General features: G+C 45.0%; 1 protein-coding gene across 1 annotated transcript in view; it reads left to right on the plus strand.

Moving 5' to 3' along the window:
* ADD2 (adducin 2) overlaps positions 1–15,111 on the plus strand; it is a gene marked incomplete at its 5' end in the record, with an annotated part of 45,265 nt that overhangs the window by 12,033 nt on the left and 18,121 nt on the right. The window contains 4 exon segments of the mRNA NM_001134126.1: positions 1,754–1,903; positions 3,368–3,511; positions 6,195–6,293; positions 10,670–10,846. Coding sequence (NP_001127598.1) covers positions 1,754–1,903; positions 3,368–3,511; positions 6,195–6,293; positions 10,670–10,846 — 570 coding nt within the window.

Below are 15,111 nucleotides of genomic sequence, written 5' to 3' on the forward strand. Positions count from 1 at the left end.
CTGGGAAGGAAATTCCAGGCCTCTATGCTTAGTAGGCCTGCTGATCAGTTGGATTGGGAATATGGGATTGAGTTTGAGAAGCTGGTGGGACTTTCAAGAGATGTCAGTTGGCATTTGGTTATTCTAGGTTCAGAAGAGATGTGGGCTAGAGATACAGGTTTGAGTCATGGGCATGAGATATTTATGGAGGGTGTGTAGACATAGGGCTGCTGTGTGTGGTTGTGCAGTTTGTGCACTGCACAAGGGAGCCTGGCTAATGAGGAAGAGAAGAGAGGGTGAAATCCAACCTGTGCTCCACTAACTAAGTGTGTCCTAGCATTGGGCTTCTGTTTTGAATTTGCACAAAGGCAATACCCACACACCAAGCCCTATGTCCCTGGCCTGTCCTCAAGAGGGGGTACCTGCTTTCTCATTTGTACAATGGCACCATATGGGAGGGTGGCTGTTGTATTAGGCTGTGGAGGTTCTTGAATGACAACAGATCACACGTCCAACAATGAGATATAAAATATGTAAGATCAGGGAGAGATCATCCGAGAGAGGGAATTCTAAACAGGCCACATGTCTGAGGAAGCGGGGGAGCTAGGCTGAGGGAAACCAGAGGGCAGCACTCCACACTTGGGTTTAAAGTACCTGAGGTGGGAGAGTTGCTGCAGCTTTTAGGGGACACGCTGCTTTGAAGTCTGTGAAATTCACTTAAAATAGGATATTGTAAGTGGAGATTTGTTGAACATTTTCCTGATGCTTCTGTGTAAGCAAACGCCAGCAGCACGTCCCTCCGCCCACATTAGAGTCTGTCTCCCTGCTTTGATACCCATCTTGTCTGCTTGGGCTTTCTGGGGTGGGGGTGATGGGCAATTTGAGGAACTGCCCTGTGTGCCACATTCAGGATGTCATGGGTGCCTCAGTTTTAAGGGCCAAAGTTGTGAGTTTTAGAGACTGTCATCTGGCTTGTTAACGTCCAGGGAACAACTGCAGTCAGTGAAGTTAGATTAACTCCAAGCTGCCGGGAGATTGCACTCTGGGAAGTCGGGGAGGTGTTCAGTGAGAGCACACTGGGAGGGGCTGGCTTCAGGATTTGGATTTGTGCTGAGTAATTTGAGAAGGGTTCTGTTTACCTTGGATTGTGGGCTTTCAGGACACGGGAAATTCTGTGATTGAATATTTTACTACTTTTTATCCAGGAGGCAGGGGAGTGGGGGCATGGAGTGAGGCTAGAGCTATCACTGGTAAAGCAGCCGCAGCCTCTTTGAGCCTCATTGAGAAAGGGCTCAGTGTAGACATTACTCCCCCGGAAGGCCTCTCAGATGCTCCTTTTCTGATGGGATGAAAGACTCCCCGTCTCTGTCTAGAGAATTCTGTGCATGACTCTTTTCTAGCACTTTGCTACCCCATGTGTGGTCTGTGGATCACTTGAGAACTTGTTAGAAATGCAGGCTCTCAGGGCCCCCTCGACCTCTGAATCAGAACCTGCATTTGACTGGGCTTCAGGTGATTCACGTGAACAAAGTCTGAGAAACTCTGCTCTCGCATTTCTCCTGCTGAATTATAATCGTCTGTGCTCTCGTTAGACTGTGCGCTCACTGAGGGCAGGAACTGGTTTGTTTTCTTCCAACACCAAGTCCATCATTGCTCATGGTGTCTGGAATGTGTGAAGACACGTGGGCGGCACATGCTGGGCCCACCAGCTGGGAGAGGAGTAAGGGGCCTCCGCCACCCTGTTGCCATAAGTCTCTCTTCTTCCCTGGCGCAGATCAAGGTGAACATTCTGGGAGAGGTGGTGGAGAAGGGCAGTAGCTGCTTCCCAGTGGACACCACAGGCTTCTGTCTGCACTCGGCCATCTATGCGGCGAGGCCCGACGTGCGCTGCATCATCCACCTGCACACACCGGCCACAGCAGCGGTGAGTGGGCTCCTTCTCAGCCACCCAAGGAAAGACGTAAGGCAGCCAAGGTTGTAGCAATCTTGTCACTTAAAACAGTTTGGAAAGATCTAGAACTCAGGCCAAGGTGAAGTGAGAGAACTCCCAATGTGGAAACTCCCAGCCTCTCCATCTTTCTGACTACTGAAGTCATAGCATAACGTGAAGACGTGGAATGTCTGTTCCATCGCATCCCCCACATACTGCATACACAAGCAGTACCTGCTAAGTTTCTACTCAGGTCAGTCCTGTTGGACCAAGGTGTGGGGCCTGCCCCCACGAAGCCAGGCTCCAGCAAGGAGATATCTTGACAGAGGACAACCAGTTGGTGGGAACCTGGACTGTGCCTGTTTTCCCATAGCTCAGGGTAGGCTGAGAGTAGGGGACGGAGCAAGCAAAACTGGGAGAGAATAGAAAGAAGAGACTCAATGAGCAGGTTGTCCCCCTCTGGTCATTTCTCCATGTGTACCTAAGACACTGCGATGTCACTTGGAAAGATGGCAGGCAGACAACCAGTTCTGGGTACTCCCCCCAAACCCTACCCTATCCTGCTGACCCCCAGGCCACACACGTACAGGGACAGAGTAGGCTGACTTGTCATCAGCCCGTTTTCTCAGCAAAACACGCTGGTTATGAGCATTCAGACTTTCCAGAATTTGGACTAAGATGTGAAGATGTATTTGTGCTGAGTGTGCATCTTTGCAGAGCTCAGGGCTGAGTCAGAGGAGAATGAGTGAAGGAGGGCAAGAGTTCTTCTAAACCTCTCCATGCTCCTTGCTAAAAAAAAAAATTATTGCATACTCTGTCCACCATGAGCAGCTTACTTTTAATAAGTGGTGGGGGAATGTGTTTCAACCCTGGTCCCCAGCACTTGTATTGTCCGAGTCCCAGGGGCAAGAGATTGCTTTTAAAGTGGGACCTTTATATTGGGCAGCAAATAATTTCATTCATTTTAAAATGGGACTTTTCAATGGGCCTGTCTTTTTGTCAAAAGTCGTGACCTAGTCTGCACTAAAACCAAAGCTGAGGGTCTCCAGCCTACCCCAAGAGATCTGGACTCTGCTTACCCTAGCCTGGTGCAAACTCCACCACAGCCTGCCTCTTCCCAGAGTTGTATGACAAGAGCAAAGCTGTGTGTGAGGTGGGGGGAGTGGGGGGGCAGCAATAGGTCTCTGGAGTGCATTCTTTCTAGCAATTCTAAAAGGTGATATGTTGACATGGCTGCTGTGAAAACAGTGATGGAAATACAGTAGAGCAAGCAGCGTGACACAACACCCAAGCCAGGTGGTAGGGGAGCCCAGGCCTTTCTTGTGCCTGCTCCCCACCCTCACCCCTCACCCCTCACTCCTCACCCCTCACCAGCCCCCAGAGTAGAGCTGGACTGTGCTGCTCTGAGGAAAGGGCAGGGAGGGCTGCAGGTGCTAACCACGCCATTGTCTCTCTAAGGTGTCGGCCATGAAGTGGGGCCTCCTGCCTGTCTCCCACAATGCCCTGCTGGTGGGGGACATGGCCTATTATGACTTCAATGGGGAAATGGAGCAGGAAGCCGATCGGATCAACCTGCAGAAGTGCCTTGGACCCACCTGCAAGGTTAGCTTAGCTCTTCTGGGACAATAATGTAGAGTGGCATTGTCAAAAGCCAACATCACAAAAGTGACATATGTTCATTGGACAATGAGGGAGGGAGGGGGGGAAAAAAAAAGAAAGATCTCTCTATCCCACTACCCTGAGATTTTGCTGTGTACCCCAAATATATTGAAATTTATACTTGCAAAACTAGGATCATAAAATAAGTTGTTTTCCCTCAGCAATACATAGTAATTACCTTTGTATGTTATTAAATATTTTCTCTATCACCATTTTAAATTATTAAATTTAATTAAATTATAGCACAACTATTCACAGACTTCATTATGGGAATAGTTGTGCCATAATTTACCTGAATACTCTTCTGTGGTTGAACATTAAAAGGTATTTTTCAGCTGGGTGCAGGGCTCATGCCTGTAATCCCAACACTTTGGGAGGCCAAGGCGGGTGGATCACTTGAGCCCAGGAGTTCAAGACCAGCCTGGGCAACATGGCCAAACCCTGTCTCTACAAAAAATACAAAAATTAGTGAGGCTTGGTGGTATGCACCTGTGGTCCCAGCTACTCAGGAGGCTGAGGTGGGAGGATCGATTGACCCCAGAAGGTGAAGCCTGCAGTGAGCTGTGATCACATTGCTATACTCCAGCCTGGGCAACAGAGTTAGACCCTGTCTCAAAAAAAAAATTTTTTTTTCTTCCTGAGTTTTTTCTTAACAAAAACAACACATTGATGAAAATCCTGTCAGCTAAATCTTTGTGTGAACTTGAGATGAGTTTCTTAGGATAAGTTCCTAGGGCTGCATGGGCTAGAACTCTCACTTCATGTCGCCAAATTGCCCCACACGGTTTGTTCACTCTTCCACCCCATGTCCAGGATATGAGAGTGCCACTTCCCTGCAGTCTCCCCAAACTTGAGTGTTGTCGCCTTTATTTTTCCACCAACTTGCAAGAGAAAAATGGAATCTTATTGTTGCTTGACTGAACTCTTGAGCCCTGTTTTATAACAGCACATATTTGGGGATGGTTAGCTCAGTATGGCACAGCCACAGAGCCTAGTCTGGGTTGATGGGCGCTTTGCCGCTGTCCTGGCAAGGAATACACTGCCTGAGTCATTTCCCATGAGTCCCTGTCTTCTCATCTCTAACACAGTGAGGTATCCTGCCTCTCTCTCCTGACATCCTCCAGAACATTATTTAGAGTGTGGGGAGAGGGATGAAATGTTCACATCTACGAAGTGCTACAAGAATTTGAGAGATGGGGTATTCGTTGTTTGTAGTACTTTTTGTGGGCCACAGCCATCATCTCTTTCTGTTTCTCTGGCACTTGAGAGGAAAAAATAACAGCTGTTTTCAACAGGAGAGGATGTGATGTTTAGAGCCACCAGGCTTCAGCCCAGGCTCTGCCTGGAGACAGATCTGACACATGGATCTGTGTCCCAGCTCCCAGGCTGGTGTCATCTGGTCCCAGAGAGTTCTTGAGAGTAAAACCAATGAAGAAAAGTTTCGGAGGGAAGATGCAGTTGAACTTTGGGGAGTTGTGCTCTTGGTACAAATTCAGTTTGGGTTCCCCCACTTTTACTCACCTTTCCCTGACTGAGTCTAAAACATTGCACTAATAGTGAGAACCCCTGGCCTCTAGTTCAGATGCTTCCCCTAATTAGCTGAGAGACTTTCCGTTTGTGGTTTTTTTTATGTTTTTTTTTTGAGACGGAGTCTTGCTCTGTCACCGACTGGGATACAATGATGCGATCTCGGCTCACTGCAGCCTCTACCCACCAGGTTCAAGTGATCCTCGCACCTCACCCTCCCCAGTAGCTGGGACTACAGGCAGGCACCATCACACCCAGCTAATTTTTTAATTTTTGTATTTTTAGTAGAGACGGGGTTTCACCACGTTGGCCAGGCTGGTCTCAAACTCCTGACTTCAAGTGATCCGCCCACCTTAGCCTCCCAAAGTGCTGGGATTACAGGCGTGATCCACCACACCTGGCTGAGACTTTTAGTCTTTTCAGGCTTTTATTTTCTTTTGTATAAAACCGATGAGTTAGATTAGAAGGTCACTGTGGCCTCTTTCTAGAGCTGTGAGATCTCAGAGCTGACAGGGCCTCGTTGAGTTTATGGTGCAGAAACCTAAGACCCAAAAAGGTGACGTGACTCACCTGTTTCTGCAGGGCCACCTCTCAGAGAGCCGCCCCCTGGGTTTTGACTCCCACGTCAACTAAGTCACAGGAGCAAGAGATTGCTATTGAGGTGGGAACTCTGTATTGGATAGCAAACAATTTCATTCACTTTAATGTACACATCAGTTTTTCAAGCTTCTAAGCTTTCCAATGCCTAAAAACCCAGGCATTGCCTAAAGAAATTGACCAAGCTATTTAGTCTCAGTTTTAAAATGCCTTTTCCATTTCAATTTTTAAAATGCCTAAAAACCCAGGCATTGCCTAAAGAAATTGATCAAGCTATTTAGTCCCAGTTTTAAAATGTCTTTTCAATTTCTTAGGGTAGATGCTTTGAGTTAAAATTCCATGTGGGGTAGCTTTGGGGTATTTGATTAGAGAACATAAGGAGTTGGGAGAAGGGGCCCCGGGATTGGTTGTGGAAGTTGATCTAAACAAAATGAAAAACCTCTCCCTCTTAACTAAAGTTTAGAGGACTTAAGGTTTTAATTGACTATTTATTTCTCTACAGATCCTGGTGCTAAGAAACCATGGAGTGGTTGCTCTGGGTGACACGGTAGAGGAGGCATTTTACAAGATCTTCCACCTGCAGGCTGCATGTGAGATACAGGTGAGCAAATTCTCCTGGAAAGTGGGCCCAGGAGTGGGCTCTGACAGGGGCCTGTGGGCAAACGTGGTGACCCTGTTGGCTGTGATTCAGGGAGTCTTTTGATCCCAGCCATCTAAAAGCCTTGCCCTATTTCTCTGCCTTGGCACCATCTTATCCTTCTAAAGTTTCACACTTAGGATTAGTTCTGTGGCTTTGAAAAATGCATCAACATTGTCTAACAAGCAATAAATACCCACTTCTTGGGACTCACCTTTCCCTGGGTGAGTCCTTAGCACTTTGGGAGGCTAAGGTGGGCGGATCACTTGAAGTCAGGAGTTTGAGACCAGCCTGGCCAACATGGTGAAACCCCGTCTCTACTAAAAATACAAAAATTAAAAAATTAGCTGGGTGTGATGGTGCCTGCCTGTAGTGCCCAGTCTGGGGAGCTGCCTGGGCTCATCAACTGGACAGTGGGAGAAACTGTAATAAGGCATAGAAATTTTTTACCATGCTCATATGTTACGTGGGGTATACCTGTTGCACCTATGCCCAACAGACACACAGGTAGGTGTTTGTTTTGAGGGGAGGGGGTTGGTTTGCAAAGGCCAGGAACGTGGTCAAGTCCAGAAAAAGAAGCGGAAAGCAGGCCAATCAGAGTGTTGACGTGGCAGCCTTAACAGCCAGGGCAACCCCAAGTGATGTCCAGGAAGCCGTCACGAAATCCCTAACCGGGAAGGGATGGAGAAGACAGGAGTGTCAGTGATCAAGGAACCCCCTAGAGGAGTTGGAGAAGCGGTAGGAAAACAGACAAACCTGTAGTTGTATAGACAACAAGGTGGTGTTGGATAAGCCAAGCACACACTTTTCAATGTGGCAAGTTGGTCGGGGCATGTAGGTGGCCTTGCACAACCCCGAAAAGACCTTATTAACCAGACCAGGCTGACCAGGCTCCAACCTTCCCGCTCTGGGCTGTGTGCCCTTGGGTAGAGGACTTGCCCTGCCTGAGCCTCTCTCCTCAACTGTAGACGTGGGGCCCAGCGAGTCACTGTGAGGACACAAAGAGGGGTGTTGCTGATGCTATTTTTAGGACTCAACTGACATATGGAGGCTCATTGCTCCTGGATGAGTCAGCTCTTTGCCCAGCCCCTTGGTGTCCCGTCTGCCCTCTCCTGGCTGGCCTAGGCAGAGCAGCACCCAGAGGAAGAGGTCTTTCTCTTGGAGGCACTCTGGGGAGATTGAGATCTGCCTGGAAGCGTTGCTGGTGGAGGCTCTGCAGTGGGACTTTTTCAATCGTTTTAAAAGGACATGTGGTGAGGATAGCTGTGAAGATAACGATGAAGTATTAGAGGCAGTGGTCAGAACAGGGGCAGGTGGACACAGACCCAGCTGGTGCCTTTCGGATGTGATGTAGTGCCCCCCGCTGCTCCCAGCCAGATTCTGGCCCTAAGCTCTGACCAGTGACTGGTGGAAGAATCTGGTGGAGCCTCTGGGATACCGGGAAGCTACTCTCCCTTTCCCACATCTGAACTCTTAAGAGCTCCCTATCTTCCTTCTGGAGAAGATTCTTCAATAAGAAAATATCTCCTGTAAAAACATCATCTCTGCAAAGACAGCTCAGCCCTAAAAATGAATGGAGAGGGATGCCCATGTGTCGCACCACCCCACATGGTGAAATATGCTTCTCCCAGGATCCAGAACCCCAGAAACGGTTTCTGGGCAGTTTAAAGGGCAGAGCTGTGGGCTTCTGTACCTGACAGCCCCCTTCCCTCAGCTGCTGTCACTTTCTTTTCAGGATTGGTTTGCTGAGACCTTGTTACAGGACCTCAGGCAATGCAGACAGATAACCCCGGGCAAGCTCCAGTGACCTTTTTTTCCCCCAGCTGGTAGAGCAGAGAGGCTTCTAGAGGCGGGAAGAGAGCTGGAAGATGTGGAAGAAAAAAGCAGGAAAGCCTAGAGGAGGTGTGGGTGGATCAGGGCATGAAAGAGCCTAGGTAACAGTGACTGCAGGTGCCGCTGGGAGCGCAGCCCTAGCCAGGTCATTTTTGGGTGAAGCGGCCAGCACTGAAGCTCTGTTTCCATTGTGGGCCAAGTTTTCTTCCTTGGTGACCTTGGCAAACAAGCGAACGTGGCTGTGGTCACGTTAGTAGTTCAAGGCTGAGAGCCTATTTATTTCTCCTGGGGATGGTGTTCTCTCTGCTCCCCATCAATTTGGGGTTCCAGGAAACTGGGTCATCCCTTGCTGAGAGAGGCAGCTCCCTGCTCTGCCGACAGGCAGATGGGAAGAAGCTCAGGCAGTTTTTCTCCATCTGCTACCCATCACCATGGAAACTGCGGGAGGAAGAGGGAGGTGGGAGGAGGCAGCTCTTGCAAGGTTGTCGGCAGTCTCTCCCTCCCTTCTTCTCCATTAAGTATGGGTCCCCAGGGAATAGCGCTTCTCAAAATTCATTCATTAGAACATTATACGGCACCCCATATGTACCAGGTGATACACTAAGTGCTTTAGATCTATTACCTTAAAGACTTCTCACAAGGTAGGTACTTCTATTTTCATTTTAGAGGAAACTGAGGCACACAGATGGTAAATAGCTACTAAAAGTCACACAGTTGGTAAGTGGCAGAGCTAGGATTCAAACCTGGGCAGCCTGGTGCCCAGGTCTGTGCCCTTAAATACTACCTGGAGAAGCGCTGCCTCACCAGGGCTGTGAGGAGCAGTGGGAGAAGTCCGTTTATCTTCTGCTAGACACATGGCTTGGACGAGAAGGGCGTAGATAATATTCTTGCTTCCTTCTCTTCACAGGGTGATGGGGGTCACCTGGGAGGGCTGCCTGGCTGACCTCAGAGAAGTATCACAGGGGCATTTGTTAAACGATGAATTTAACACACTCTAAGGTCTGTCCCTGATCCTCTTGGGTTCATAGACCTGTATTTGTCAGCAGGTTAAATTGGACTTTTTCATTTCCAGTAAAAAATAACTGTCACAAAAATACTGAAAGTTTGCATAATTAAAGCAGTTTCCCATAACAAGCAGGCTAACATGGGATATCACATCTTATTCGGAATGCTAATATAATAATGTGCAGTGCAAAACACCTGGCTCACCACCTGGAATATTCATAAGCCATTGTCTCTTTATGTAGCTAGATTTGTCATCCAGGAAGCCAAACCCTAACCAATTATATCTGAGTGGTAGATACATGAGGGTAAATAGAATGTACCATTAGATAAGCATGGAATTTAAAAAATAAGGGGATTTGTTAGACTAATGGGTGTTTTTTAGGATCATTCTAAAATTGCCTGCTGTATACACACACCTCTTGTCCTAATACTCAGAGTCCATTGCCTACAACCACCTGCATTGCCCTCCCCATGGAGCCTTGACAGTGAGACAGACGCTCTAAGTCCATGTGTGGGAACTCTCACCCCTGCACAGTGCTTGGCTGTACACTACAGGCATTTTATCTGTCTCCTTTCTCTGGGCTTCCTTGACTGACTAACCCCATTGTGGAGAATGTATTCTTCCTTTGGACCTGTGAATTCATCCCATGAGGTTACAAATAAATTTCATTGGCTTGGGAGCCAGCCTATTTCTTTCAAGTGACTTTTAAAAAAAATATAGGAGAGGTCAGCAATGGTGGTTCATGCCTGTAATCCCAGCATATTGGGAGGCCAAGGCAGGTAGATTGCTTGAGCCCAGGGGTTCGAGACCAGCCTGGCCATCATGGCAGGACCCCCATCTCTACAAAAAATACAAAAATTAGCTGAATGTGGTAGTGCACATCTGTAGTCCCAGCTACTCAGGAGGCTGAGGTGGGAGGATAGCTTAAGCCTGGGAGGTTAAGGCTGCAGTAATCCGAGATTGTGCCACTGCCCTCCAGCCTGGGCAACGGAGACACTGTCACAAAATAAAAATTAAAAAAATAGGAGACATTTCAAACATACAGAAAAATGCAGAGACTAACATAATAGACACCCATACCTACCAATCAGATCAAACATTTTCATAACCTCTTGCTTCAAATCTTGAAGAAACAAAATATTACAAACAAGAACTGAAGTCCGCTTTGAAGTCCTTTCCAGTCTCATCTTCCCTCCCTCCCCAGATATAATCACAATTCTAGGTTAGTCTGTATCCCAGGTAACTTTCAGTCCTCTGTTTTGATTCTTAAGGTTTAACGCTTGCTATTTCCTTATTTATAATCTCTAAGAACTGGCATCAGAAAATAATAGCTCTTTTCTTGGAAATGGGTGCATGCCCGTCAAGTGTGGGTGGCTCTTTCTCAGTTTGGCTTCTAAGTTCTCCTCTGTGACTCCCCATTCTCTCATCACATACAGGAGCATAGATAGGTGCAGGGTACCCATGTGCATATGGGCTGAGGGTTCTCTGCTCTTTGCTACAGGTGTCAGCTCTGTCCAGTGCTGGGGGAGTGGAGAACCTCATCCTCCTGGAGCAGGAGAAGCACCGGCCCCATGAGGTGGGCTCCGTGCAGTGGGCCGGGAGCACCTTTGGGCCTATGCAGAAGAGCCGGCTGGGGGAGCATGAGTTTGAGGCCCTCATGAGGATGCTGGACAACCTGGTGAGTCTCCTGCCATTGCCCTTCCAGGCCAGTCCATTGAGGCTTAGCCCCTTGGAACCAGGAACTAGAAGGCATCGGGTGGGCACAAGAATCGCCAGCATCACAATTAGATTGTTGAAGCCATTGATGGGAAATTTGATTTAGAATGTGTGGTTATTCTAATAGTAGTTGAATTTTTGTAAACTATGGACTTTGCCACCCACAACTAAGTGCTGTGGATGTGGTCATATCTGCAGAGTCCTCTATGAAAAGTCGTAGTCCAGGCCGGGTGCAGTGGCTCACACCTTTAATCCCAGCACTTTGGGAGGCCGAGGCAGGCAGATCACGAGGTCAGGAGATTGAGACCATCCTGGCTAATACAGTGAAACCCTGTCTCTACTAAAAAAAAAATAGAAAAAATTAGCTGGGCGTGGTGGCACACGCCTGTAGTCCCAGCTACTCGAGAGGCTGAGGCAGGAGAATTGAACTGGGAGGCGAGGTTGCAGTGAGCTGACATTGCGCCACTGCACTCTAGTCTGGGTGACAGAGTGAGACTCTGTCTCAAAAAAAAAAAAAAAAAAAAAGTCATAGTCCAGTAAAAACTGGGACACAGAGCCTATCTTATACTGGGGCTTTGCTCATACCTCTTATATAGTTAGTTCTGTCTTTCTGTCCATTTCCTGACTTTAATTCAGAAAACACATAATACTACTAATTTCCTTAATCCTAGGCAGCACTTTTTAACAATATCCTATTGTAATGAATAAACGAACCAATCAGTCATTTAAGGAATTAAACTAGTATGTGTCTAGGAGTGGGCTGGCTCTTCAAAGGATACAAAAAAAATTTTAAGACATTCTTTCTTCTTCTAAGAGCTAACAATTTAGCTGATAATATGAGTTATAAACAGGTGACAATTCAAGAACAAGAGGAAAGCATATGCAATGAGGAGCTAATTGCATAAGAGGCTGTAACTTCTTAGATTGCTCAGAGAAGTGAAAGATGAAGTCTATCTTTATAACATTCCATCTGATTCATTTTTCCCATCCTCACTGCTACCATCTTGGGCCTTCTTTATCAAGTCAAGGTTATGGCAATAATTAATACATTTCTCCCTGTCTTCAGTTCCTCCAAATCATCTCTACTTTGTTACTAGGCTGACCATGAGGGCCACTTTATAATAATGAAAGGTACAATCCACAATGAAAATACAACTCCCATTAACATTTGTATGCTGAGTAATCTATTCCTAAAGAAAGCACCGCGACTAGATGGTTTCATGTAAGAATTCTTTCCTACCTTTAAGACACAGATAATTCTGTTATTTAAACTCTTTCAGAAAGGAGTGAAAAAAGAATACTAAGCCATAATAATTGTAACATATTTAGACCAATTTTTCTTTGAACATTGATGAAAAATGCCACATGAAAACTAGCAAATAGTATCAAACCTAATAGTAGAATAATAATATACAATAACTGGTAGCTCATTCCTAGAATTCAGGGATGGCTTAATAATATCAATCTATAAATCTTTTAAATATATTTCATGATATTGAAGCATCAAAGGATAAAAACTTTTGATCTGTCCAGTATGGTGGCTTACACCTGTAATCTCAGCACCTTGGGAAGCTGAGACAGGTGGATCGCTTGAGCCCAGGAGTTCAAGACCAGCCTGGGCAACATAGCAAGACCCTGTCTCTACAAAAAATACAAAACATGGCCAGGCATGGTGGCATGTGCCTATTAAACTTTTAAACAAAACAATTATTCTTGGTCATAGCACTATTATTTAATATTATTCTAGAATAATATTGGAATTCAATCCAAGGCAATGAAGCATAAGAGGTATAAATATTATAAAGGAAAGGAAATTATTATTTACAGATAATATGGTTACATGCCTATAAAGTCCAAAAAAAAAACTGAAAAAATATTTAAAATAATGAGAATACTTTTGTAACCACCTGATGGGTTCTTCCTGCCCATTGTACAAGCAAAAGCAGTTCACAGAGACCATGGCATTACAATAAAGAAAGAGTTTAATTGATGCGAGGCTGGCCACGCCATGCAGGAGACAGACTCAAATCAATCTCACTGAAGCCTCAGAGGTTAGGGATTTTTCAAAGGGGGTTTTTCAAAGATTCCTGGTCTTAAACTCTTGGGCTCAAGTGACTCACCTGTCGCAGCCTCCTAAGGTGCTGAAATTACAGGTGTGAGCCACTGTGCCAGGAAGATTCAAAGATAGTTTGGTGGGTAGGGGGCTAAGGTATGGGTGATACTGATTGGTTGGGGATACAATCATAGGAGTGTGAAATATGGTCCTCGTGCACTGAGTCTGCCTGTGGGTAGGGCCACAGGACTGACTGAGTCCCAGGGCCATTCAGTTGTCAGAAATACAAAAGCCTGAAAAGATATCTCCAAAGGCCAATCTTAGGTTCTACAATAGTGATATTATTTACAGGAGTAATTGGGGAAGTTGCAAATCATGTGACCTCTGGAATAATAGCTGGTAATTATTTAACTATGCCTACATTTTAGTAAAATTCAGGCCCCTTTCCTCTTCCTAACTTGGTGGTCTTTCATCAGTTTTACAAGGGCAGTTTAGTTTTCGGAAAGGGCTATCATCATTTACACTATAAACTAAATTTCTGAAGTTAGTTTGGCTCACATCCAGGAATGAGCAAAGCCAGCCAGCTTGTGAGGCTAGAAGCAAAATAGAGTACTGTCATAATTTTGCAAAGGTGATTTCAGTTTAAGGTGGTCAATTATGCAAATATATACAAAAATCAGTAGTTTTTGTATCTTAACTACTTTGAAAATATAATAATGAGAGAAAATAATCCTATTTGCAAATGGATCACAGTCATAAAACACTAAAAAGCAGAATCCATGTTTTTAAAACCATAAAACTTTATTAATAGACATCAGAGAAAACCTGAAGTCAGTGAAGAGCTATAATTTATTCTTGGTTAGAAAGCTTCAATAGGTTAAAGAGGTTACTTCCCCAAAATTAATCAATAAACTCAATGGATTTCTTTCAAAAATGGGGAAAGGTACGAGGACTTGACAAAATATCCTTTCATGTGAAATTCAGAATGGCTAGGGCAATGTTATAAAAGGAAAAGTAATTAGGAATACTAATTCCACCTCATGACAAAGTGTGATAAAGCTTTAGCAACTAAATGGCATGGCACTAGCAGAATGGATGTGCAAAACAATGCAACAGCTTAGAGAATCCAGAAATAGATCCAAAATATATGAGAATTTAACACAGGAAAAGCAGGCACTTTATAAATCAGTGTGGGAAAGATAGACTACTTGCCATCTGGGAAGGAAAACTAAGGCCGACTGCGATTTCATTTATTTCAACAAGATAAATTCCTGGTTTATGAAAATGGTAAACATAAAAGGTGAACTCATAGGGGTATTAAAAAATATAGATTTGTGTTTTTGATGCCCTTGTGTTAGGGAAGACTTATCAAGCACGGCAGAAAAGGCTGCAATCATGACAAATATTAATAGATATGATATTAAACAATTCAAAACTTGCATTTCTAGAAGCCACTCCCCCACCATAAACAAGGTAAAAGACAAAGTATGGAGGGAAATATTTTCACCATCTGATAGTGAAAAAATTAATATTCTTAATTTACAAAGCGCTTACAAATCAATGTGAAAAAGAGAAACAGCAATAGAAAAATGGGCTGAGAACATAAACAATTTACAAAGGAAAATAGTTAAGTAGCCATTATATGTAATTGGAAATATCCATTTTACTAGTATCAAACATATATGGACACACATGTATGTGCATAGAGATATGACTGGAAAGGTTTTTAGTGGTTGTCTCTGGGGTGAGAGTTTGCATAAAATTCCGTTTTTTCCTTATTTTTTTTTTATTTTGCTTAATTTTTCTACATGGATCTGTATTTCCTTTATAATCAGAAAAATACCTTAATGTCATTTTAATTTAAAAATAAAAGAAGACAAGGAGAGTTGAATATTGCTCCAACAGCTGCCAAGATTCCAGAATGTTTGTTCTCTCCAAGAAGAAGTTAGCTCCAGCTTTGAGGGATGTGGCCTTGCTTAGGAGACAGGAATGTTCTTGAGTCTGATTTCAGGGTTCCTAGAAGGAAATTGTTAAGAAGTTTCAGAGTCAAGGAAGGGAGGGGTGACTGTTACATCAGCTGGGAAGCTTTTAAAGATCCTGTAGCCCAGGCCACGCTGTGATCTGATTAAATGGGCAACTCTGCATCAGGGCCCAGGCATCAGTGTTTGTGTGAA

Source organism: Pongo abelii, chromosome 12 (genome assembly GCF_028885655.2).
Source record: "Pongo abelii isolate AG06213 chromosome 12, NHGRI_mPonAbe1-v2.0_pri, whole genome shotgun sequence".
In the NCBI taxonomy this organism is placed as follows: Eukaryota; Metazoa; Chordata; class Mammalia; order Primates; family Hominidae; genus Pongo; species Pongo abelii.